Below are 27380 nucleotides of genomic sequence, written 5' to 3'. Positions count from 1 at the left end.
TTATACTAAGGTTGTATAATTTGTTAGTTCTAAATGTGACAGATGTAGACTAGTTTACAACAGATTAGACAATGGCTGCATTAGCGTGTCTCATTATATCAAGCATGGGGACCTGTAACCCACCAGATGTTCTTGGACTCCTCCTTTTCCTGTCATCCCTGACCATTGGTCATGCAGCCTGGGACTGATGGGAGCTGTTGTCCAATAACCACTGGAGGGTCAGAGGCTTCCCATTCCTGTGCTCAAGCATAGTTTAATAGCATCAATGATAGGTGAGTGACAGGCTCCTTCCCTTGCCTCTCCTCATCCCACAAAGCTGTAGTTTGGGGGGGGAAACCCGCTTTTGCTTAACCATGTTTTGTTGTTTCATCAGAACCAATGAGTTTTGGTTAACATCAACTATAATTTGTCTGAAACAAGCCAACTTGAAACTGTGAGTTCTGACAAAACAATAAACCATGGTTAAGCAAAAGGACAAGTGAGAGCTATGAAATTCCTTCTGGCTGTGTCAGACGAGTAGCGAGGAACCATACATATGCAAATGTGGCCAAGACAATGACTAGTATTATCACAAAATAATAGGAAGTCTATCATACAATCTACAAACAAATTTCCATATATCAAAATATAAGATACAGTCATCATACTCATCTATTTTTATACTTGACTCCTGAAAGCTTGTTTCATCAATATATATGTGGATGTTGGACATGTACTGCCTTCAAGTCGATTCCGACTTATGGCGACCCTATGAAAAGGGTTTTCATGAGGCTGAGAGGCAGTGACTGGCCCAAGGTCACCCAGTGAGCTTCATGGCTATGTGGGGATTCGAATCCTGGTCTCCCAGGTCATAGTCCAACACCTTAACCACTACATCACACTAGAAATGTAATTCGGTCATTGGAAATGTAATTGGGTCAGAACAAATCCATTACATCTTTGGTGGCATGTCCTATTGTTTAAGCTCACAGATGTGATACTCCAAATTATAAATATAACAGGTTTTAGCCTCCTTGGTATCTCTAGAAAATATCTTAGGCAGCAAGGCTGAAAAAGATGTCTGCCTAAAACGCTAAAAAGGCCACTTTGAATAGTCAGCACTGGGCTATATGGATCAGTGTAGGAAGTTCCTTATATCCTAATTTTGAAAGTTTTTATTCCCCTGCCCATTACAATAAATGCCACATAAAGTTCTCTCTCTCTTAATATAGCTTATAATTACTTGGCTGCTTTCCCCCCTCTCTTTTGTATCAGGACTTGATAATCTTTAGTGAGGATGAATCTTCTACTACTGCTGTGCAATCAACATTTCCAGCTAAGGTTTCTAGAGAGGAATTGGCAACAGACACAAAGATAGCAGCCAGGAACTCCTGGAATGCAAGTAAGTAGAAAACAAAAAGCAGAATGCAACCAGGTGAAAGAAGACTTATTTGAAGGCTTCTTTCATACACTTCTAGAACTAGGGGTCATCCAAGTACATGGGCTGACAGTTGGTTCAGGACTAACAAAAGGAAGTATTTCTTTACAGAATATATATTTAGCTAATGGCATTTATACTGAAGACTTAGGTGGCTTAGTACATTCTCTGTGACCTCATCAACTGTTGCCATGGAGACAATCAATGTCATACAAGAACACAGAAGGGTTCTCAGGTGCCAGATGATATTGATAGAAAAATAAGCAGTTGGAGCTGATGAACTCAAAAAAACAGGGTTCTGTTTTCATGCCAACCTAATCCTTAGTAATAAGTTGGGGGGGATGACATTAGAACCTTCATTTATTTTTTATTATTTTCTTTCTTATCCTACCCATTTTTGCCTTTACAAATGTGTAGATGGGGAGACATCTATACACATATTTGTGTATACAGAATAGGGCATAAATGTATCTCTCTAAAACCCATTCTTAATTCTGACCGAGGAGAACCAAGAGAGGTCATTACACCACTCCTATAAGACCTGCAAGTCAAAGTGTCCTACAGTAACAATGATTAAACAATAAAGGAGTTTTACAGCTTATTTTGTCATCTTGTAGCCTAAAATAAAGTTGGGATATTTGGAGACACAGGGCCATTTAAAATTAAGTTAATTTAAATTGAAAAATGAATTCATTTTTGAAAAATAATGAAATATTCTATTTTCACTAACGTTCAGGAGGTGGGGGGATTCACTGTGAAGAACAGACTGTCTGCAGTCAAATTTCAGCATTACCCCTCATTATAACAAATTGTACATGGGTTATAGCCAAATCTGTTGTATCTCCATGAATTTGTTTTGGAGAGAACTTAACTTGTGCCTTCACTTAATGCCAGTGGCACAGCTTTTATTTTCTTAAGACGCCATGGATTTAATCTAAAGCACTTCCCTGGTTTTTTGTTCCTGTGTGGCTTCTTTCAACAGAGAATGTGCACAAGTCAGATATCATTCATAGTTTAAGAACTATGGCATTATATATATACAAAGATGGTTATCAGTTTGCTCTCTAGAGACTTTCAGATTCATTAGGTTTCAAACTGTGATTTTGTCAGCAGGAATATCTTTTTGAAAGGTTAGGTAGACTGACAGATAGTAGAACAGAGAAGTAGAGTAAATGCAGATTTGTAGTAAGTATAAACCACAATCCATCTGCTGGTTTTTTAAAAAATGAAATAAGAACATAAGAACATAAGAAGAGCCTGCTGGATCAGGCCAGTGGCCCATCTAGTCCAGCATCCTGTTCTCACAGTGGCCAACCAGTTTTAAACCATTGCAAGTGATAACTTCAGTGAAGTTGCATCTTTCTTGTAAGGGTACAAATAGGGCTGGGCATGATAGGAGTTGTAGTCCAACAACATCTAGAGTCCCAAGGTTGAAGGACTCTGCTGTAGAAGACTTGCTGAGCTTTACAGTACTTTTTCAAGGGTATTCCAGAAATAGCAGGTTCTCTTTTTATGTTGTCTCTAAAAGTAAATTTTAGAAAGAATTGCACAAGAAAAAAGAATTGCACACACAAAAAATTATCCTTGAAAAAGAACGGTAGAGCTCTAATTGCTTCAGGCCTTTTTCTAAAAAATAAAACAAATCTACACTACCTTTGAACATTTTCTTCTTATTTCTGTCATATATTTAGAGCAGGACACAGAATGTCATCTCCCTTCAAGGAAAGGCTAATGACTTCTAGAAATTTGTACAAGGTTGTGCATCAGGGTGGAATTGTTTTCTAACCTCTTGAGAGGAAGGGAAGTATCTCTGTTATCTTTTCGGTGCCTTTTGAAGACTTTCCTCTTTCAGCAAGCCTTTTAAGTTGAGACCTATCCCAGTCTGCGCCTGTTTTGGAATTGCTTTTTAATATGTTCTTTTAAAAACAATATGTTTTTTAACCCTTTTTAAAAGATGTTTTAAAAGCTTTTTAAAAAAAATGTTTTTAAAGTTGCTTTGGTGTATTTTAAGGTCTGTTTTTATGATGTTTTGATGTGTTTTTTGTGCTTCTGTTTGCCACCCTGGGCTCCTGCTGGGAGGAAGGGCAGGATATAAATCAAATAAATAAATAAATAAAAATAATAAATAAGTACAAACATGGGAGAGTGCAATCCTGTCCCATGTAGGTGCAACACTTCTACAAGGAGGGATCCCCATAGAGCCCTGCTTTGCCTCCTCCCGTGTGCATGGAGACAGTAGGCATAACTTGACCGAGTGGAAAGTGGGCTGTTTGGAGATAGGGGAGGTGCACACAGACGTCTCATTATTTGGGTTGTCTTGGTGTAGTGCCTTATGGGGATCTCTCCACATGCAGGCATTGCAGTCACAAAGGGGAGTATTATACCCAAAGGGCATTTTCACACATGAAAGTGTTTTTGGCATTTCTCATACCTGGATAGAATTTAAATTTGCCTTGCTTTCATTTTCTGCCCTGTATGATTTCATTTATTTAGGATATTTATTACATGCTCTTTACTGAGGTAGTGATCCAAAGCAGTTTAAACTAATAACAAATAGGCACTAATATCCAGCAAATGCCTGAGCAAAAAGATGGATCTTCACTAAGGATGGGAGAGAATTCCATTGAAGTCAGATTCAGCACTGGATTTTCCAACAGTTCTCATATTCACTGTAATTGTGGCACAATCATGCTTACTCCAAACTTCAACGACTTTTCCTGACACCAGATTTTTAAAAAAATCTCTTGAATGTAACAATATTGTTCTTATACTGATTTTACACACAGCACAACATGGCACAGTGCAGCACGGCATGGCACAGCACAGCAGTAACTTATACAGGTTTCTCTTTCCTTCACTCTCCCTCTGCTGCCTTTACCTATAGTCAAATAATCTAAACTGCAAGCTGAGAGGCAGCAAGCCAAGGCTAGCCTCTCTGTGTCTGCTAGGGGGAAAAAAATCACCAACCTGTCTGGAAGTACAGCATTCAAAGGGTTAATACTACAGCTATTAAAAAGGCAAGCCTAGAAAATCTCCTTAACGTGGGCAAGACTCTCTAGGCTTGCCTTTTAATCTCTGTGGTAATAACCCCTTAAATTCCCTTCCATCTTGTTCCTTTCCTCTCCCCACTCATCTACGTATAATAGCAGATTGTCAAAACCAGTTGATCATTGCAGAATTTTTTTTAAAAAAACAGTAATAATTTCCTGCCAAATAATAGCAGTGCCACCTAAGTAAGCCCTGCCTAATGGCTTTTAAAAAAAGGATTGGGGATATAGACAGAGAGACAGATTAACACCACAATCTTCGTATGTCTACTCAAAAAGTCCCATTGACTTTCAGAAAAGTGAGTTAGAATTAAAGCCTAATGCGTGGCATGCAAGCTATGAAGCAGGTCAGTCACTTGCAGGAGGAATGCAGAACGGCCCCTCACCCAGAGATTGATACCTCATCCACTCTCACTCTTTCTTCAGTGTCTGGCAGCTGAGATGGTAGGGGTGGAGGTGGACTGAGAGAGGGTCTCTTGCTCATTCCTCTGCTCGTCCCTTCAGCTGCTGGGCTCAAGGCAAGGGATACTTGTTGCTGCTGTGCTGCTGGATCAGCTTGCTTGCCTCATGCAACTCATGCAGTTGTTTAGCAGTGTGGTGGTGCTTGTACAAATGTACTCCCTATACCCTGATTACCAGCCCTGCTATTAGATATTGCGAGCGCTGTTCCAAATCACTTAAAATAATGGACATTTTGCATTGATGCAAATGGGATGGTGATGTGTGTGTGTGTGTGTGTGAGAGAGAGAGAGTGAGTGAGTGAGTGAGAGAGAGAGAGAGAGAGAATTCTCAACTTCCTGGGTATGGTTATTTGCTAGAAAATCAGCTTTTCACATTGCTCCAAGGAAAGCTTTTCTCCCCACAAAAACCCTTCCCAAACTCTTACTTGCTTCAACCCTACTTATACAACTCCACTGAAGTTTGAACTTCTCAGCTGTGTGTGTGCTATAAAACAGCTTTCGATTCCTGGTGGAGTTCACTTATCAATCACAGCTTTGATTTTACTCACTGGCTAAAAACCTGAAGAGGCAGGGACTTGGAGCTGCTTACATTCTTGTGTCTAATTTTTTTTCTTAGAGCACATAGAAAGTTACTCTTTTTTTAAAATGAAAGCTAAGATTCCGGGCCCCCTAGAAACCGACCTTTTCTACCCATCTGTCAGCGGCCCTGGGCCAGTTATAACCAGAAAGGGAAAGATACACAGACACAATCATTCCTGACCCTCCTTTCCTGTCCCACCCATACTGAGGGTAGAGACACACTTAGTGTTCTGCCAGTTCCAGTTCATCTCCACCTCTCTTTTCTGAAAACGGGGCACATGACACTAGTCAAACCCCACCCCTTTTTACTGTAAAACCTGCCAGGATCACCTCGAGTGCGTTTTTTAAAAATTCAGCTTCAAAGAGATTTCGCAAATGATCAGATCACCCTGCTGCCCCTCCAAGTGTGGTCAATGTAAACGCTTTGCTGTAGGCAACTAGTGTGCTCACAGCTTAAGAAAATTAGGTTTTCATTTTGCACACATAACATTTGCATTGTGTCTTAACATGGGAGTTTTCAGGGAAGATAGGAGAGCTGTAGATGGATGTGGAGTTTTGTATCTGAGGGTAAAAACACATTCACTGCTCTGTTGGTTCCAGTGCGCCTCCACCTCTCTCTTCTGAAAACGGGCACACAACGCCAGTCAAACCCCACCCCTTTTTCCTGTAAAACCTGGTGGGAGCAGCTTGAGTGTGGGTTTTTTTTAAAAAACTTCAAAGAGATTTCACAATTGATCAGCAGATCAACTCATTCCCCTCCAAGTGTGGCTTACAGAAACCCTTTGATCTGGCGACTAGTGTGTTTGCAGCCTGACATTGGGAAAAGGGAAAGCTGAGAAATGCACTCCCTATTTACGTACTTCCTCAAACTGCCCATTGCTTGGGCCATGTCAAAGTAGATGGCTTCAGGGAAGACTGAAGGTGACATTTTCACTGGAAGGAGGTGAACATTTCTCCCCTGATCCTACAGTCAGGAAGCTGGTGGGGAATGACTTATCTTTTCCCTGAACCCAGTCTTTTACTTTGCCTTCCAAACTAAGCATTTGGTTTGAAGCATTTTTCTGAGCTTGATGCTCATGTGGGAGGTCAGGTTTATGGATCTTTAATGTCAGATATTTCCAGCTCTCTGTCCTCCCCTCCCTGCTGTGCCTGCACATAGCCTAGTTCCTTATCACTTTTGATAAATCTTTTGCTTTACTGAAATTTGTACAGTATAATAAGCTATTGAATGAAACTGGTATGGTGATTCCTGGGAAGAAAACCTATTCTAGGTGATTAGCATATAAATAGGACAGATAGCCATTAAAGGCTATATTATATGCACTAAATCAGTGTTCAGCTTGAGAAAGACAAATTTGAATACAATATTATTATAGCTCATAATTACAGATATTTAAGTGCAATAAAACAGATGGGTTACATGAAGCCAGGGTTGAAATAACAAGATTTCTTCAGATCAGATTCAAGTTGTAGTGACAAAAGATTTAAGGCTGATTGTATCTGAAATGGCTGCAGAACATCTCTCAGTATTGTAATGGAATTGTTGTCTTCAACATATACATTAAAAGTATATGTATATTTAACCATATATTGTTACAAACAGGGAAATGTTCTAGAAAGTTATTTTTAAAAAGTGTTTGATATATGGCGTATATTTATGATGATCCTATCAAAAGGGTGGTCTCCACAAACTAAATCCCTGTTGCTCTTGAGTACATATGTATACATTATACTTCTAGAACAAATTGTCAGACCCTTTGGGAAAATGCAGAATGCAGAACCTGTTTACGGATAATACTGTCAGCCATATTCTATTCCAGTTTCTAGAGAAAGATAGTTTGGAATTGTAAATGGATTTTTGCTGGAATCAGTAAACATTTCCAGAACTGGGTTTTATGTCATGTAAATAAATGGAAATGGACTGCCTTCAAGTCGATTCCGACTTATGGCAACCCTATGAATAGGGTTTTCATGGTAAGCGGTAGTCAGAGGGGGTTTACCATTGCCCCCCTCTGAGGCTGAGAGGCAGTGACTGGCCCAAGGTCACCCAGTGAGCTTCATGGCTGTGTGGGGATTCAAACCCTGGTCTCCCAGGTCATAGTCCAGCACCTTAACCACTGCACCACACTGGCTCTCTGTGTCAGTGGTCTGTGGGGAAAAATGTTTGGGAACCACTGATATAGAAGATATAGAAATCGCTGATATAGAAATTCTTTAACATGGTTAGCAGGTGCCCTTTTACCTTTCAGAACTCATACTGACTAAACTGCATCATGGTAAAAAGAAGACGATAAAATCTATTGATTTGAACTCAAAGTCTCCTGAGGCCTAGATTTGTATAACATATACCACACTGGCTCTCAAAGAGTGTGTTTAAAATCTAGACATTATACTTCCCCCTTACATTCTCCTTATGTATTTAAAGTACTCTCACTGTAATGGCTTTTAATGGTTTTGGAGACCCTTTCTGCTGTTTTATGGATATTTTATCTGGATTTTTATCTGCTGATCTTACTGTTGCTTTCTATTGTTTCTATTCTATTTCTATTGTTGTATTTCTGTTTTTTAGCTGTGTAAATCATCTTGAGGCCACATGACAATCAGGTGGGATATAAATATAATAAAGGAATGGAACCAACAGCACACTCCATTCTAAAAATAAAGTTGTTTTTGGTGACATAGCTTTTGTTACCTTGCAGGTACTTCTTTGAGTCCCTCAGAAAGAAATCAGTTATCTTTTCAAAAATGGGATTCAGAGAGGAAATCAAGGAGTTCCATTGTTTCCAGAGTTATGGCTAAATCTCCTCCAAGGACACAGTCCAGTGTCTACACCCACAAAACTGCAGGAACTTTGCTTGATCTTCGGTCATCAGGCCCAGAAGAGTTTATCACTACCATTAACAAACAGGTCTCAAAACCAGACTATGTTTGCTGTCGCACTGGAGCTTCTGTTGAAACCATCTACAAATCTCCAACTTTTCAAACCTTTGATCCTTTGGGAAACAGTGTAACAAACACCATGAATTCAACTCCAGCTTCTTCTAAGCAGTTCTGTGGGCCTAGCGAAGATAGCCTACAAAACCTCCACTTCTTAATACCAAGCACAGTACAGCCAGCTGGGTTAAGCAGTCAGCCCACCCCAAGGCCAGGTGAGCTTGTGGTCTCCATGTCTATCACAGAAACATGTCTGTTGTTTCTCCATCCAAATTCATGCTCTGTAGCTTATGCAAAACAATAACACTTTTGTGATAATATCCAGGTAGCTGGCTTCCATTGATTCTAGATGTTAAGATACTGTTACCAACTATCTGTGACTCTAATAATTACTTTTATAGCTGATAAAACTCTTACAATATTTAAAGGGAGGTCAGGTGAACATTATTTTGGAGAGGTTAAGTGGCCTTTCTGAAGCTTCAGAGTGAATATTAAATAACAGCAGCCAAAGTGAAACTTAATGAGTTTAGTGGCATTAGAAAAAGTTGGATAACTATCCTTTCTTGCATGCAGAATTCATACATAGGTCAAGGAAGAATTCAGCCTTGTCTGTATGATGTCAAATTTTGGGCCAGACCAGACAATACACAAAATGTGTGTATGCATTTAATATGTTTTGTTTTAACAACAGATGCAGGGTATCCTATCAAGAATGGGAGTGTAGCATGATGGTGGTGAACTCTTTCCACTTGTGATGCAATTTGGGTTAAAATCATCCTCCAAAGCTGCCATTTCTCCCAAGAAGGAAGATGCCATATGTTCTAATTTGGCCCAACAATTTTCACTGTTATGGTACAAGTGGAAAAGGTTGACCCCCCATCCCGCTGTGTGATCATGAAAGCCTCCTGCCATTATAAACGAGGCATGTTAAATGAATACACAGTCATGCCTAAGCTGTTAATTTGAAACTAGTGGTCTTTCATTGCAATACCCACATCCATTTCCCTAGTCTCTTAACATTTTGACCTTTATACCATGCAACTTTATAAAGTGTGACATATGAACAGATTATATCCATTTGCTTTCTTCACAAATGAAAAAATGTCTATGTAGAGAAAATGCCATATGTCAGTAATTGTCTGTTCAGATTTTGAGAATTACTGGATATCCTAAAGTGAAGAGTTGTAAACAAGGAATTAAAGTTTGCAAGCATTTTTTTTTTTTACTATTCAGTGAAATGTTTGGAAGGTTCAAGTGTTGAAACAGTGAAAAAAGCTGAATTATTACACACAAAGCAGTTCATGTTCATGAGCAGAGCTGGCTCTACCATTAAGCAGAGGGAGATGGCAGCCTTAGGTGGCAGATCCAGTGGGTGGGGAGTAGAGGCAAGATGCTGGAGGACAGAATATGTGTGCCATATGGCCTGCCCTGCACCTCCTAAGCTAGTCTGTTGACCTTGGTTACGGTGAAGGACACTGTCCCATCCCCAGTGATGATGCACTTTTCACTTAGCTTCTTTATGTGGATCAGGAAGGGGGAGACCTTCTAGTCCTTCACCTCTGGCAGCAAAATGTCTTGGGCCAGCCCTATTCACGAGTCTCAAAAATAAAATGCAAAATTCTCTTCTTTAGTGTGAGAAAAATAAAATAAAAAGGATACAAGGAAGAAAGGAAAGCTGAGGTTATGTGGGAAAAAATGAAAGGGGATGCAAAAAATGACAGGCAGGAGAACACAGGAGGACGGCAGAACATATTGAATGCCAGCTCAACAGAACAGTCTGCAAACTTTACTGCGTTACTGAGTTCATTCTCATTCTCTAGCAAGTGATTTGACATCACAGCTTTGTCACATGGAACATCTCTCATGTCAGTTGCCACAAGTTCCACGCTATTGAGCAGACTCACATTTTCTATGCACAGTACAGATGTGAGCAGTTTTTGCTGGTTGTAATGCTGCCTGAGGTGAAGGAAAAGACCCCCCCCTTCCCTGCATTGATTAGATAGTGGTGCAAGGTCTGATCACTTCAAGGCATATCCATTGCCAGAGTTCTGCTGTTTCAGGGGAATGTACCATTGGTCTCACCTGAAAGGTGATTTTCATAGGAAGGGGCCATCACTGTGGGAAATAGTTCCACCTATCGTGCGAAGGCAAGAATGTTTTTGAAGTCAAGACTAGGGACGTCATGCCCCTCCCACTCTCCAGTTCATTCGTAGCGAGTCTAAAAGAGATATCTAAAAATACAAGAACAAGGCCAACAGGCCCGCCAGGAAAATAACATAATAGTCACATGCATAACAACATGACTCTAACATAACTTCATAACATAACAGAACTAAAAGTCTTGACTTCACCCTTACATTTAAATATAATATGGAAACAATAACATGTAACCCATTGATAAAATCGCTAGTCATCCTCCAACTGGGAGGGTCGTGATGGCCCCTTCCTATGAAAATCACCTTTCAGGTGAGACCAATGGTACATTTTCCATAGGAAGTGGGCCATCACTGTGGGATGTACCAAAGCAACCCATATAGGGAGGGACCACCCACATGTTAATCCTTATTAAGAACCTGTTGCAACACTCGTCTGCCAAAAGAAGCATCAGCAGAGGCATAACGATCAATTTTATAATGACTTATAAACGAGTGTGGGGAAGACCAGACTGCGGCCCTACAAATATCGGCAACAGGAGCATTAGTAGCAAAAGCAGCCGAAGTGGCAGCTGACCTAGTAGAATGAGCTGTTATACTAGCAGGAACTGGCAGCTTCAGGGACTCATATGCTAAGGTAATGCATGCCCTTAACCAACGGGATAAGGTAGGATTGGATACTTTATGCCCCATAGACCCTGGATGAAAGGATACAAACAGAGACTCCATTCGTCGAATCTCTTGGGTCCTAGACAGGTAGGTCTTGAGAGCCCTCCGGACATCCAACGAATGCCAAGCCTTCTCGAGAGGATGGGTAGGATTCGGGCAAAAGGAAGGCAAAACAATGTCCTGGTTGCAATGAAAAACTGAATCGACCTTGGGACGAAAGGAAGGGTCAGTCTTCAGCACAACAGAGTCCTTATGGAAGATGCAGAGGTGTCTAGCAGAAGACAATGCGCCCAACTCCGAAACGCGTCTGGCAGATGTGATTGCGATCAGAAACAGGACCTTGAAGGACAGTATACGTAGGGGCACAGTCCTGATGGGTTCAAACGGAGGGCGTTGCAAAGCCTGCAGAACTTTCGGCAAACTCCATGAGGGGAACCGATGGACAACAGCCGGAGAGCGTAGGGCGACTCCCCTCAAAAAACGTTTGATGAACGGATGTGAGGAGATATGATCTCCAGGAGAGGACACTGAGAGAATGGATGACAGAGTAGACGCATGTCGATGTAGAGTGTTGGGTCGAAGTCCCATCATAAAGCCACTGTGGAGAAATTGGAGCACCTGGTGCACATTGGCCTGGGATGGATCGTGGTGGTGGGACTGACACCACTTGGAGAAAGCCACCCAGGTATGTTGATAAATGCGAGTGGTAGATGGTCTTCTCGAGGCCAAAATAATATCAATCACAGCGTCAGACAGTCCAGCTGACCTCAAGTGTCTCCGTTCAAACGCCACGCTGTTAGATTGAGCCAAGTAGGGTCCTGGTGCAGTACTGGGCCCTGGGATAGGAGGTCTGGCGTTACTGGAAGTGTCCAAGGATCCATCATTGACATTGCCAGAAGATCTGAGAACCACGGTCGGCGTGGCCAAAATGGTGCTATCAGAACCAGCTGTGCCCTTTCGGTTCGCGCCTTCCTCAAGGTTTTGGCTAACAATGGTATGGGAGGAAAGGCGTACAATAGACCGTCTGGCCACGGTGTTGTCAGAGCATCCACTGCTTCTGCTGTTGAGTCCAGGTATCGAGCAAAGTACCTTGGAAGCTGGCAATTGTGACTGGAAGCAAACAGGTCGACTGAGAGGGCGCCGAACCGACACTGGAGACGATGGAAAATGGCTGGATGAAGTTTCCATTCTCCTGGGAAGACCTGTTGTCTGCTGAGCCAGTCTGCTGTCACATTCCAAATCCCTCTGAGGTGCTCTGCTTTCAGGGATTGTAGATGTTGTTCTGCCCAGACAAAGATGAGGGAGGCTAAGTCCTGCAGAGGACGAGACCTGGTGCCCCCCTGTCTGTTCAAATGTGATTTTACACACGTGTTGTCTGTTCGAATGAGCACATGATGCAAAGGGAACAGAGATTGAAAATGACATAGAGCCAAGTGGACAGCCTTTAGTTCCAGCCAGTTGATGCTTCGAGATTGCTCTGCGTTGGGCCAAACCCCTTGAACGTACTGGGAGTTGCAGTGGGCTCCCCAACCTATGAGGCTGGCGTCTGTGGTCACGACGGTTCTGCGGGGTTCTCTGAACGACGTGCCCTTGGAGAGGTGTTGAACCTTGGTCCACCAGCGGAAGGAGAGGCGCAGAGCGGGGCTCAAACGAACTTTGCGATGGTTGGAGCTGGCAATGTCTTTTTGAAAAGGCAACAGAGTCCACTGAAGGGGCCGAGTGTGAGCCCGAGCCCAGGGCACAATGTGGATTGTGGAGATAAACATCCCAAGCGCTCTGGCGAGAAGCATGACATCTGCGGATGTTTGTTGCATCAGGGACCTTGCGATGCTTGTGATGGCAGTGATGCGATCTGGAGCCAGGAAGACCATTGCCTGCAGGGTGTCCAACATTGCCCCAAGATGTAGTAGGCGTTGGGTTGGCTGGAGATGGCTTTTGTCGAAGTTGACAAGCCAGCCGTAGGTCTGCAAAACATTGAGGGTGATCATTAAATGATGATGAGCCAGCTCTTCAGATTTGGCCCGTATGAGCAGATCATCCAAATATGGGTAGATATGAACCCCTTGGGTCCGAAGGTAAGCCACTAGGATGAGTAGCACCTTGGAAAATACTCTTGGAGCAGAGGAGAGGCCAAAAGGCATCGCTCTATATTGAAAATGTTGGTGGCCAAAAGCAAACCGAAGAAACTTTCTGTGGGCTATGCAAATGGGTACATGGAGATACGCTTCCTTAAGGTCGATAGAAGCCAGGAAGTCTCCTTCATGCAGACTCTCGGTAATGGAATGGAGAGATTCCATTTTAAACTTGCGGTATGTTACAAAACGGTTGACAAACTTGAGATCCAATACCGCCCTCCAAGATAAATCTCGTTTTGGCACAGCAAATAGGAGGGAGTACACCCCTTCCGATCTCTCAGTTGTGGGAACTGGCTCTATTGCCGCTATGTGCAAGAGGTGATGTATAGCTGTCTGCATGATGTTGTGCCTGGCTGGTGCCCTTGGGCAAGGAGATGGGTGGAATCTGTCTGATGGGGTTGCCCAGAACTCTATGGTATAGCCATAAGTGAAGAGGTCCCTGATCCAGGAGACCTTAGTAAGGCGCAGCCATCGATCTCCAAAATTAAGTAATCTGCCACCTATGGGGATGGCGTTAATACTACTTGTGTAGGCGAGGACCTCCCCTATATGAGGACGATGAGTTGCCCCTGCGCCCTTGGTACTGACCTCTGCCCTGGAAGCGTCGGTTCCAGGAAACCCTGAATGCGTTGGAATCATAGGGTCTGAAATCGCGGCCTCGTCCTCCTGGCCGCGTTCCTCGAAAAGGCTGGTTAGAACGAAAGGAGGGAAATCGCCTGAAGGGCCTGTGGTCGATGTTCTTGACTGTGGCTAGAACCGGTTTATGGGCGTCTTTTGGATCAACCAGAACTGCCTTTAGAGCTTCCTCGCCGAAGAGTAGAGATCCGGAGTAAGGGGCCTTGGACAGGTTCAATCTGGCCGCTGAATCAGCTTGCCAGTGGCGAAGCCAGAGGGTACGACGAGCGACTATTTGAGTCGTCATGGCTCGTGCCCCTAATTGGGTGGCATCCAAAGTGGCATCGGCCACAAAAGCTGCTGTCTTACGTAATTTCAATAGTGCTCTTTTGAAGGCGACAGGATCAGGGTTATCATCCTCTAGAAGGTCATCCAGCCACATCATAGATGCTCTGGAGAAGATGGAGGCTGAGGCGGAGGCACGCATGGCTAGGGCAGTGGCCTCGTGGTTCTTGCGGAGGGCGAAGTCTATTCGACGTTCAGTAGTATCTTTTAGGTGGGATTCCCCTTCCCTGGGCAAGATAGATCGTGAAACGAGGCGAGCGATCGGTTCATCTATGCCAGGGACCTCTAACTTGGTGGTGAAGTCTGGGGCTAGGGCGTAAAGTCTGTCAGCCACGTTCTTGAAGCGTCGAGCTTTGAGCGGGTGGGCCCATTCATCGGAAGCTAATTTGGCAATTGGGTCCGGCACCGGGATGTAGTGTTCAGTAGGTGCAGGGGATTTGAGGACCTTGGCCCCTTTGAGAGTTGGAGCGGACGAAGTTGAGGGCGCAGTCTGGAGACCAAGGGTATGAAGTACCCTACGTGCGAGCGGTTGGTAATCTGAGGTATTGAACAAGCGATACGATGTATCCTCCTCATGATCTGAATAGTCGCTCCAGTCGTCTCCTTCAACATGGTCAGTGAAAGTTAACTCCTCCGCATACGAGGCTTCGTCCGTACATCTGCCTCTGGCTACATCGAAGGGATCTGGCGAGCAGGAAGGATGAGCAGCATGGAACGCGCGTTGGTCCATGTTGAGTGGGGGTATGGCAGGAACCTGTGGTAGTGACTGCATTTGTGTGAAATAAGCCAGCATGGCTTGGAGTTGGGAGAGGAAATCAGGAGACAGCTGCAGACCAGATGTGTGAGATGTATGTGCCTGGTGGGCTGTTGGAACAGATGTCTGAGGCGGTAAGCCAGAGGTAGGTTCGTTAGGCGAACCGTGAGGGGGAAAGCCAACAAACTCTTCCTCGTCAGAGGCAGTAGCAGGAGAATGGAAAATATCACTTATGTGTGTCTGTGCTGTGGTGGTTGTTGGCACAGAGACATAACGAGGACGCTTTGGTTTACTATGGCTGGAAAGATGTTTTGTCTTAGCCAGTGCTTTGGCATGTCTGGTCTTAGACGTGTTAGTATGTTGTGGCTTGGCTGATTGTGGCATGTCTGGCTGATCTGGCACCATGTGTGTTGATGGTGACATGCCTGGCTGTTCTGCCATCTTATATGAACCTGGGTGCAGTACACTGCCACGGAGGGGGCAGAATGTAAAGACCCGAACTGGCACAGCGTACTACCACGGAGGGGGTAGGATACACTGGCAGATGGCGAATGCACTGCCACAGAGGGGGCAGAATGCACAGAGGTATCCGCGTTAATATAATATAGGCTGTTTTAGAGTTGGCACACTCAGATTAGTGCTGTGGGCTGGGTTTTTGGCTTGTTCACGGCCCCATAGGGGGCAGGATATGTAATGTAAATCAGATTTAATACAAGTCAGCCACTGATATTAAAGTTCCAGCCTTGATAATGTAATCCAGCCACTAGGATTAAAGCTCCAGCCTTGATAATGTAATCCAGCCACTAGGATTAAAACTCCAGCCTTGATAATGTAATCCAGCCACTAGGATTAAAGCTCCAGCCTTGATAATACAATCCAGCCCACTAGGATTGGAGCTCCAGCCTTAATAATACAATTCAGCCACTATGATTACAGCCACAGTAAAAATGTGTGTAAATCAGCCTTGTGTAAGTTTGTCAGCAGCACATATACACAAACATACAGATAGATAGCCTGCAGGGGAGGTATCCGAAGCTAAATAGATGGGAACAAAAAAGGCGGGAATTTTGAATTTCAAAAAATGGCGCCCAGAAAAAAAAACGGGCGGGAAAAAACGATCAAAACGGGGCTGAGGGAGAAGGAGCAATGGCGGCCGTCGCAAGCGAACTGGGGGAAGGGCTGGCCAGCACGGACTCGCCGAAAGCCGCAGTAGCGGTTAGAAAAAACTCTGGAAGAGCAGGTAGAGGAACACACGGCAGCCGCCGCAGAGAGAGCCGCCGTCGCGGTCTGTAAAGCCCTTTGCAGTGGGATTTAAGCCACGTAGCGAGGGCGATCTGCGGTAAGGTAGTAACAGCGGGAGCCGCAGCTGCAAGCTCCCGCAGAGATCGGATCAGCCGCAGCCGCGGCAACGATCGGGGGGGGAGGGAGAGGGATTCCCCTTCCCTCACAAGCGATCAAAAGCGATCTTAAAAAAAAAAAAGAACCGCAGCCGCGGTCACCGAGGGAGCCCCCTGGCTACGGGGGGGGGGGAGGGGGCTTGAAACTGCAAAAATAAAGAGAGCCGCAGCCGCGGTCTCAGAGGGAGCACCCCAATCAAGGGAATAAAAGAAATTAAATAGCCCTGAGGAAAGGGGGAAGAGAGTCGCAGCCGCGGTCTCTGAGGGGATCCTCAGTAGGCTAGACACAAAAAACAGAAAAAAGGTTTTGAAGAGAAAAAGAGAAACAAATACGAGACTTAGCTAAATGCTACGTGAAATTCCAATCTTGTTCGTACGAAGGCAAGAATGAACTGGAGAGTGGGAGGGGCATGACGTCCCTAGTCTTGACTTCAAAAACATTCTTGCCTTCGCACGATAGGTGGAACTATTTCCCACAGTGATGGCCCACTTCCTATGGAAAAGTTCCCAGCACCAATAATGTAAATGGTCAAGCCCCACCCGGATGAACATCTGACCAGGTAATAAATAAATAAATCTCACTATCTTAAGTGCCAGATTCCATTGTGTATTGGATGCCATGGTTTGCTTTCATTTTGTTGTTTCTTTGAATATGGGACATTGTAAGTTAAGATATTTAATTTGATTTGAGCACTGTCCAGGAGTCTTAAAAAGGAATGCACGCTTTTGGCAAATAATGTGTAACACAGTGTATTTTTCTTTTATGTACATTTCAGATTCTGCCAGCTCATTGGGAACAACATCCTCTTTTTCTACTTTCTCCATGTCATCCCCTGAGTCAGCTGTTCCAAACAACACCCCACAGCCTCATTGTTTTCCTTCCCATGGACCGTCCTATTTGCTCACACCACCACATGGACTGTCTTCTCTTTTCTTTAAAGATCTCAAAGACAGGATTGCAAATTCCTTTTCTCCTTACCCAGTGTCTGATGTATTTGACAATGCTAGCATCTTAAGCCTTCTTCCAGATAATTCAAAATGTTCGATCAAAAATTTTGATGGTTTTAGGAGTAGAACTTGTCGTGCTTCAGGTGAGAGTTGGGTAAACAGTTTAGTGCCTGATACAACTTCTGTGCCTGACCCTAGTGTGCCTCCTGCAGCTGATCTTCCTGCTGCAGACCTCCTTTGTATGAGCACTGAACAAAAAGGCATGACCATTTTGGAAGAGATTAAAAATGCAGTTTGTGGACTTAGAGGGGACTTCTGCAGTGTGGCACAGGAGCTGCGTACTATCAGTAGTGAGTTGACAAATATGGTGGCTTCCATTCAAAATATGAACAAATTCTTGGCAGCTCCCCAGACTGCTGAAGCTGACCCTGACCAAATGTAGCACTCGCAATAGCCACTTTTATGGCTATATGGATCTTTTAAGTATCTTTCCTTGCTAATCTGCTTTATATAGCTCACCAGATCTTGTAGTTTAGAGTTGAAGTAATGTTTTACTTTAGATTGATGTTTTTATATATGTGCATACACAGATGTGTATCTGTTATTCCTGTTATGGAAAATAAATTGTTTACATTTTGTTTTTTATTGAGGTTTAATATTGTCATTATTTAACATCTCTTTATTTGTTGAATATTTGAAACCCACATATCTCTGAATTAAACACCAGAAACAAAGCATTAGTCCGGGAAATATCAAAGAGTAATTAATTAGTGGTTGGAAAACCAGGCCATATGTCCTTCTATTCCTGTGTACCTTTACGTACATAATATTCCATGCTACCCACAGAACGATATGAGGATAGAATTCACCATTTTGTGCAATAAAAGGGTCTGAAATAGATCTGTGCACAGGGCCTCTTTGGGACGAACACATGTACATGAGAACTACCTGGCTGCTTTGAGGTCACATGAAAAAAGTACACTAAATGATAGCTCCGCCCCCTCACTTTCTTGAGAGCCTCTGCAATGGGAAACAGTAGCAGAAATGCCAATAAGAAAACTAAATTGTCTTGATTTCAAGTGACAGCTTATATATATAACATCTGATAAAGAACTTAACAGGACAATAAGAGACTAGTGAGTTTTGCTCACAAGTGAGAATAATACTGATGGTCACACCCTAGTGGAAAACGGAGACATGATTAATCACCAGTTGTCTGCGAGTTGATAATACATTGCTGCATGCTCCACACTTCCCTACATGGTGAGAAGTTCCAGGAACAGTGCTAGTGAGGTTTTGGGTTTCTTTTGAGGAGAGAGCACTGGAGTCTTGGACTTCCCAGGAGGATCCCTCCACCTGTGCTGCCTCTGAGACGGGCTCCCGTCTTGGATGAAACTTATCCAGTTTTAAATTCAGTCAGAAGGGTTTTTTCTGACTGGGGATGATTTCTTCCGGATAAGGAAGAAGCGTGAGATCTGCCACATAGTTTTGTTTTGATTGTTGGAGCCTGGAATTCGTCAGAATTGTCTGTCTTCCAGCAGTTCAGACAGAGCGAGGATTTTATGCTAGCTCAGCTGGATAAGTGACCCGTTTTTTTTAACGGACTAGCAGGCAAACCTCCTGTCTACATTTATCATTTTCTTATCTATATAGCTAAAGAGATTTGTCAAAGTAACAGCAATTAAGATAACCTAGATGAGGTAAGACTTTCCTTCTTTATTTACGGAACTAAGGGGGAAGAAAATATAAATAGCTTATCTTTTTTTTTATTGCAAAAAGCTGACATGGAAAATTGCGTTTTAAAGATTACAATGGATGAGAGCTTTCTGATTGGGAGAGATAAGAAATCTTTTTGATTTACAAGACTTTTGTGTAATATATATAAGGGACTATTTTTTCTGATCTACTTTTTTGTTGTTGTTGTTGACGAATCTGCTCATTCTCTCTGCTACTAGTTATTTGAACGCTGTGAACTAAAAGCTGTTTTTGCACTTCTGGACATTTAAGAGATAAGGACTGTCTAGTGTGTGACGTTAGTTGGTTGGAAAGATTAACTCCTTTGTAACTGGATAAAGAAATAAACTGCTCTTTGCTTGGGACATTGAAAATTGAAGGAGTTTTGTTCTTTTGGTTTTAAGAATGGCAATTAAGAAGATCATGGATGTACAAGAAGGGACTTTATTTCTAGACATGCTTCAGAAAATAATGGATGGGATTAACTCAATAAAACAAGAACTGAGAAATAATAGACAAGCGTGGAGAACTGAATTTCATGAAATGAGACAGGAGCTGAAAGAAACTCAGGATTCTATGAGAAAGGAGAATAAAGATAGCTCTGGAAAACAAATAAAGGATGAAAGAGAAATTAAAGGCAAGGTTCAATCTATGGAGATTGGCTTAAATATGGACATGAAAAAAGATTTGGATTTCCTGGTTGTGACGGATCCTGGAGATAAATATTACAGTTTGGAATACAGCGCTGTCTCTGAAGGAATTGAAGAGATTGGAGATAAAGATATTATTGGTTCAAAAAAATTCCTGGACTGGAAGGATTTCATGGAACTTGAAATGGAGAAAGTTAATAGAATTAATCCCTGTTTTGTGTCAATGGAAAAACCTTCAAGAAATGTACTAGTGTATCATGCGGAAAAGAGGAGCAGAGATGCGGCTTTGAAACAATACTTCAGTGTTACGTTTGGATTTGATGGTAAGAAAATATCTGTGATGGAGGAAATTCCTATCAGACTTTTATTATATGACTATGACAGCAAGATTTTTGGATGCGTAAAGATGGAAGATGGACCCAATATGGATAATGACAGAAGAGCGATTTGAAACTACTGGACTCAGTAGATTTGATGAGTTGGATTAATTGACATGTTTATTTAGAAAAAAAATTGATTGACATATATCTCAAGGATTGGAAACTTCTCTTTGACTTTTTGTGGAAGATTAAAATGATATGATGTTAATGAGATTTGAAACCAACTAAGATAACTGCTGGAGGAAGGTGATTTTATAATCTATTAAGAGATAGGTCTGTTATATATTATAGATTTATAGTTGAATTATAGTGTTTTGAAATTACTGGATTTAGTAGATTTGATGAGCTGGATTAATTGGCATGTTTATTTAGAAAAAAAATTGATTGATATATATCTCAAGGATTGGAAACTTCTCTTTGACTTTTTGTGGAATATTAAAATGATATGATGTTAATGAGATTTGAAACCAACTAAGATAACCGCTGGAGGAAGGTGATTTTATAATCTATTAAGAGATAGGTTTGTTATATATTATAGATTTATAGCTGAACTATGACAAATCGGAAGTCAATATTTTTATATATATGTATTTTTTTTGTATTGTATTAGTTATTGATTTGTGTTGTTTTCTTTTTGTATTATTTTGGTTTTGAAAATTAGAATAAAAATTAATTGAGAAAAAAAAAAAGGAGAGAGCACTGGAGTCTTATGGTGTTTTTGCAATAAATTTATAAATATATAAATGGAGGCAGCTAGCAAGCACCTCATTCTTACAAGACAGCAGATCCTTGTGGATCTGCCTAAACAAGGCCAGCTATTCTTCTGCAACAATGATCCTGGATGATGCTACATAGCATCTTTCCAACAAGTGGAGCAGGGGAAGGGACTCGCTTCTGGGCGGTTTGCCACATTGGCAAAAACTATGTTAAAGGGGAGCGGAGAAAAAGGGGAAAACTAGCCTCACCATTTTTCACTGTAAGTCCTGTTGTCCCCCATATATTGTGATTTCCCCTATCCCTCTGAGCGTTTTTGGGGGGTTTATCACTAGTTTCTGCATACATACAAGCATACCCTAATTCTCTTCTCCTCAGCTGGAGTGGGGTATGTCATATTCCCCAAGCTCTGATGACTTCTCCATTCAAGATACTTGTTGTGAAGCCGCCCTTCACCAGGGACTATCCCTTCTGAAACCCCACGCTTGGTTCAGGAAATCCCCACCCAGCCTGGATCAGATATGCTCTCTGCACCATAAGTTTCAGCCCTTCCACCTTTTGTCCCACCCAAAAGGTGACCACTGGTGTGCCCTGTTAGCACAACTGGATGTGGAGCCAGTGTGGCGTAGTGGTTAGAGTGTTGGACTAGGACCTGGGAGACCAGGGTTTGAATCCCCACACAGCCATGAAGCTCACTGGGTGACCTTGGGCCAGTCACTGCCTCTCAGCCGCAGAGGAAGGCAATGGTAAACCACCTCTGAATACCGCTTACCATGAAAACCCTATTCATAGGGTCGCCATAAGTCGGAATCGACTTGAAGGCAATCCATTTCCATTTTTCACAGGAAATGAATAGGACCCTCATAAGGTAGCACACGTGACCAGGCAGGCACACAGGAAGTGAAATGAACCAAATAACGTTATTAAAATATAAGATGCTAAATATAAGATGCTAAATAGTATATTGATGTATAGTCCCTAGTAAGTATATTGATCCATTACATTGATGCATAATATAATATAATATAATATAATATAATATAATATAATATAATATAATATAATATAATATAATATAATATAATATAATATAATATAATATAATATAATATAATATAATATAATATATATATATATATATATATATAATCCACCCTTTTCCATCCAGCTCACTCCCATAACACAACCTCCCTTCTTCCATTCCAAATCCCAACAACAAAAAGCTCCTAATTGTCAAAACCAACCCTAGAACTCTGACTTCCACCCACCCTCCCACCTGGCAGTCTTACATCACTTATACTCCCAGGCACTCCATTAACTCCTTTAAACCTGTAACACATTTAGTAACAGTTCCCAACACGTCATTTTGTTACAATACTCTAAGATGATTTTTGCATCAAGGAATCATCTATAAATTATACCATCACAACCAAGAAATATCACCTAACCATTCTGGGCCATTAACAAGCAATCTGTCTGACAAAGAAATGGCCAGCAGGTAGCCATGTCACCATTTAAAAATACACACACATAGTTGGCAGATTGCTACTATGGGAGGAAGAAGGAACTGTTGGCCAGCAGTTTAACTAAATGAAGCAGTTTGACTCCTTGATTTCAAATCTTTCCTTAATTTCCCAGTCAAAGGCTCATAGAAAAAAATCTTCTGGTAATCATCTGGATTCTTCTTAGGGAACACAATTGTGTAAAATAATGTGTAAGGCCTAAATGTGAGTCACATCTTCCTCATGTCCTGGCAAATTCCAGTTTTAACAATTATAATATGCCTGAATTCCTATGTGACTTGTACTGAAGAATAGATGCAAGATGGGTGGAAATATGAACTGTTTTACTGGACCTCTTAGTTTTCAGTACCAACCATGGTGTCTTTCTGGACCATGTATCTGGGATGGGACTGAGTCCAGAAGGCTGTGCTGCGGAGACTTCTGTTCAACCTCTTGGCCTTTGGGGTGCCCCAAGTTTCTATGTTCCCCACATTTTTCAACATCTATATAAAACCTCTGGATGAAATTATCTGGGAGTTTGGACTGTGATGTCATCATGACATGCTGAGAGATCAAGGAGAATGTGCAGGGTGCCACTCCCCCCCATCTCTTCTGTTAGCAAACAGGATGACCATCATCATCATCATCATCATTATTATCATCATCATTATTATTATCCTGCCCTTCCTCCCAGTGGGAGCCCAGAGTGGCACCATGGCAGTTTCAGTGCCATGACCAGACCTACAACCAGACTGAAATGGATCCAGATATTAAGTCTCCTGCAAGCATCCCTGAAGCTGGACTGTCACCACCCTCTCAAGTACCTGACAGAAAAAGGGGATATTTGTCACCGGAAGATAGTTTTTTAACACTTCTAGTTCCAGGGAAGTCTTCTTAAGGAGGGGATGTACCATTGCCTCCTTCAAGGCAGATGGCACTCCCCTCTCCTCCTATAATATGTTATGATACTGTTTTGCGCCACCCCAATCTCTAAGCGCTGAGAGATCTCCAGGGGTCCCTGCACTTGCCCAGGGCTTGGTTTCCTTGGAAAGAAGGTCAGTGGAGTCTGTGGTGTCTTTATGAAATATGTTTTATTTATTTACACACATTCCAACCAGCGCTTAAGATGGAGGGGTTCAAAGTATCAGCAGTCTATTGGATCTTGCATTTTCTACCAGGCTTACAGGAGGTACCCTAAAGCCATGGTGCAGAGAGCCAGTTTCTCTGCCTTCCTTTAGTTCCCAGCCTTTCCTCAGACTCAACTAACACAAGCCTCTCCTTGGGCTCAGGAAGGGGGGGGGCTCTCCTGAAGAGTTTCAATAACAATAGAATCTCCCTGGCTCATGCACCAGTTATTGGGCACTTGATAGACCCATTAATTCACCTGGCCACTCTATTGACTAACAAAGGGGACTCAACTGGCCAGCAGAGCGGGTTTCTCACCTCCAGGTGCTGCGTTCCAAATCAGAGGCTGGAAAGGGACTCATAGAAATCATCCTTCTCAACCCCAAACCCATAACAGTACGTTACCTCTCACTTTTTATAATTTCTGCTTTTTCTTTTATTGTTGCCAGTTTATTTTTTCTTGCCTTATTCATGGTAGAAGAAGGCATCAGCTACTAAATTCACAGAAGATCTAGTTATCTTCTGGTTAATCCACTTATCACATTGCATTAAAGGATTGCAAGACAAAAACATACAGCCCCATGCAAGTGTTTAAAGCCCTAAAAGATTTAGGCCTCAAATATCTGAGGGACCACCTTCTTCCCTACAGACTAGGGATGTGTTAGAACTCCACCCAATTCGGATTTGGTACCAAATTTTCCATTAATTTACTTATTCTCTATAGTTGAGGATTGGATTTTAATGTAGCAATTTTTTTAAAAAAAATCTACCTCTAAAATATTGTAAGAATGCTGATTTGTCTATAGTTCTTTTAAAAATGATATTTCCTTCAAAATATCAATATTTTTAAGGAAAAATGTATATTTCCTTTAAAAATATTGATACTAATATTGATATTTTTTCTGAGCAAAAAAATCACATGGATTGGTAAAAGCAGTGGCTATCGAAACTTGAATCGATGCCAGCTTGTTAGGTCGATGGAATGCTTTCGAACTGGCAATGGCCAACAGATCCCATCCCTACTACAGACCATTTCAGGTGTTAAGATCAGCAGAGGGATCCCTCTTGGTAATTCTGCCACAGAAGTTCAGGGGATGGTGGCCAGGGAGAGGCCAGCCCCTATAAGCAGCATCTATATAAAACCTCTGGGTAAAGTCATCTAGAGATTTGGGCTGTGAAGTCATGATGACATGGAGGACTTACCTCTCCCCACCTCTTATAACCTCCAGGAGATGGTGGCAACCCTGAATCAGTGTCTGGGGCACTTTTGTTCTGGATGGCGGCATACAACTAGTCTTGGACAAAGTCGCACTCCCCCTAAAGGGCCAAGTATGCCCTTTGGAAGTGCTCCTGGATTCAGTATTTTCAATGAAAGTGCAGGTTTCATTGGTGGTCAGGAATGCTTTTTTACCAGCTTTGGCTGGTTTGCCAACTGTAACCTTACCTAGAGAAAGCAGATCTTGTCTCAGTGATATATGCACTGGTTACATCCAGGCTGGATTACTGTAATGTACTCTGTGTAGGTGTAGGGCTGCCTTTAAAGATGGTCTGGAAGCTTCACTTGGTGCAGAATGCAGCAGCAAGGGTTCTTGTAGAAGCTAGGCATTCTTTTTTTTTTTTACAATAATTTTTATTCAAATTTTCATAAAACATAGAAAACAAAATCATAAAACATTCAAAGACAAAAAACAAAACAAAACAAAAATGATTAAACAAAAAAAAATAAAATGTTGACTTCCCATTTGTCACATATCAAATCAGTTATAGGTCTACAATATATAACAATCCTGTCTCTTAAATCATATTATAAAATCACTTTCCTCCAGTAGTTATCTTAATTAATCATCAAATCTCATAAACATTACTTTATTCTTTCCACAAAAAGTCAAAGAGAGGTTTCAATTCTTTAAGAAATATATCTATCAATTTTTCTCCAAATAAACATGTCAATTAATCCATCTCGTTAATAATTATAATAATCTTATTGTCATAACCATAGTCCAAATAAACATTTCGATTAATCCATCTCATCAGAATCTGTTAGGTCCAATAATTTCAATAGCCATTATTCCATTATCCCTATTAGTTCCATCTTCCATCTTCAATAGTCCTGTTAAGTCCAGTAATTTCAGTGTCCAATCTTCCATTATCAGTATTCCATAATAATCTTGCTGTTGTAGCCATAGTCATATAATAAGAGTCTGATGGGAATTTCCTCTATCCCAAATATTTTCTTGCCATCCATTCTGAATAAGTTGCTGAAATACTGTTGTAAAGTCATATCTGTGTTCTTCTTTTTTACAAAATGCACTGGCTCATCTCTTAAGAGTTTTTCCATTGTCACATGGCTGCAGTTAATTCCATAGATTTTCTCTATATCAAGCTCCATCACATCATTCCAGTCCAGAAGATTATCCAAGCCATTGATAACTTTATCTCTAATATCTTCATTAATTTCTTCAGAGATAACGTTAAATTCCAAACAGTAGATTTTATTTCTAAAATCCATAAACTCCAGATCTTTTTCCAATTCCACATTTGTTCCAATCTCCAGGGCTTGTATCTTCCCTTTATTTTTTCTTTTCTCATCTCTGATCTCATTCTCCTCTCTCACAGGATCCCCTATTTCTTTAAGCTCCTGCGTCATTTTGCTCAGTTCAATTTTCAGCTCCTTACTACCCTGTCGCAGGGTTTGTTTCGTTATCTCAATCTCATCCATTATTTTCTGAAACATAATTACTTCCAGATTCTCAGCCACTTTCTTGATTGCCATTTTTAAAACCACGAAAACAAAGCAAAACAAAAATAAAGAAGAACCACTTCTTATTTCAGCAACAATTGGGTTAATATTCCAGGCTTGATGACATCACAGTATAAACAGAGCAACCTGCCTTATCTCTCTATGTTCAAGAATGCAAAACAAATTTAGTTCCCAGCATCAAAACAGTTAGTGGCGTCGTGAAGAAGCAGATTCGTCAAAATAAAATAGACCAAAAAGAGAATAGTCCCAGACAATATAATATTCCTCGGAATAGAAATCAGGAATAGAAATCCCTCTTCTGTTTATTATCTTTAGAATGCACTTCCAGGACAGCTTTTTGCGACAGAAACAGAGATAAGCTGTTAATTTCGTGAATAACAGAGAAGAGCTATATCTCACCCAGAAGTTGTCCAAAGCCGATCAATCTGACAAATCTCCTTTTGCTGCAACAATTTAAACCAAGTAAAAAAAATAATAGAAAGAAGGGTGCTTGCCTGTTAGTCCGTTCTCTCTTTAAAGAAAAGATAAACGTATCGCTTAAGCAGATAGAGCTTGTTAGGAAGTCCGTCCGGCATTGTTGGCTGGACCTTATCTCATAAATTAATGAAATCCAGTCCTCCCAACAAAAACAGGCTTTGAGGTTGATCTCTACGTTTCTCCCTGCCCGGGAGAAATTTCATCAGTCAAAAAAAAAAATGTTCTGACTGATTTATATCTGAATAAGCTTCTTTTGAGGCGGGAGCCCGTCCCAAAAGCAGGCACAAGCGAAGTCACCCTTCCCGGAAGTCCTAGAAGCTAGGCATTCTGACCATATTACTCCTATTCTGTACCAGTTACATTGGCCATGCAATAGAATGGCGCCCTATGCCCGAAAAATGCCGTAAAGTGGAACAAGCGCCGTAAGAGTGGAGCCTTACTCTAATTGAAAGCTGCTGTATTAGCAGAACGCTGAAAAGCGGGCCACCAAAAAGTGGGGCCCTAATGTAAAGAAAGGCCGGGAAAGGAACTGGCAATCCCACCCCATATATATGGTCTGCCTAGTAAACGTCACAAGACGTCA

The 27380-nt window shown here is 41.8% G+C and overlaps 1 protein-coding gene across 2 annotated transcripts in view; it reads left to right on the top strand.

The window, feature by feature from the left end:
- ENTHD1 (ENTH domain containing 1) overlaps positions 1 to 18033 on the top strand; it is a 160576-nt gene extending 142543 nt beyond the window's left edge. For both annotated transcript variants that reach the window (XM_061639193.1, XM_061639191.1), the window contains exons 5-7: positions 1255 to 1381; positions 8204 to 8653; positions 17283 to 18033. In XM_061639193.1, coding sequence (XP_061495177.1) covers positions 1255 to 1381; positions 8204 to 8653; positions 17283 to 17896 — 1191 coding nt within the window. In that variant the 3' untranslated portion in view covers positions 17897 to 18033. The remainder of the gene's footprint in view (positions 1 to 1254; positions 1382 to 8203; positions 8654 to 17282) is intronic.
- Positions 18034 to 27380: the final 9347 nt, after the last annotated feature.

The sequence above is a fragment of the Rhineura floridana genome, chromosome 8, assembly GCF_030035675.1.
Source record: "Rhineura floridana isolate rRhiFlo1 chromosome 8, rRhiFlo1.hap2, whole genome shotgun sequence".
NCBI classification, from domain to species: Eukaryota; Metazoa; Chordata; class Lepidosauria; order Squamata; family Rhineuridae; genus Rhineura; species Rhineura floridana.
Note: the sequence above shows the minus strand (reverse complement) of the source record. Positions and strands in the feature narration are given on the sequence as shown.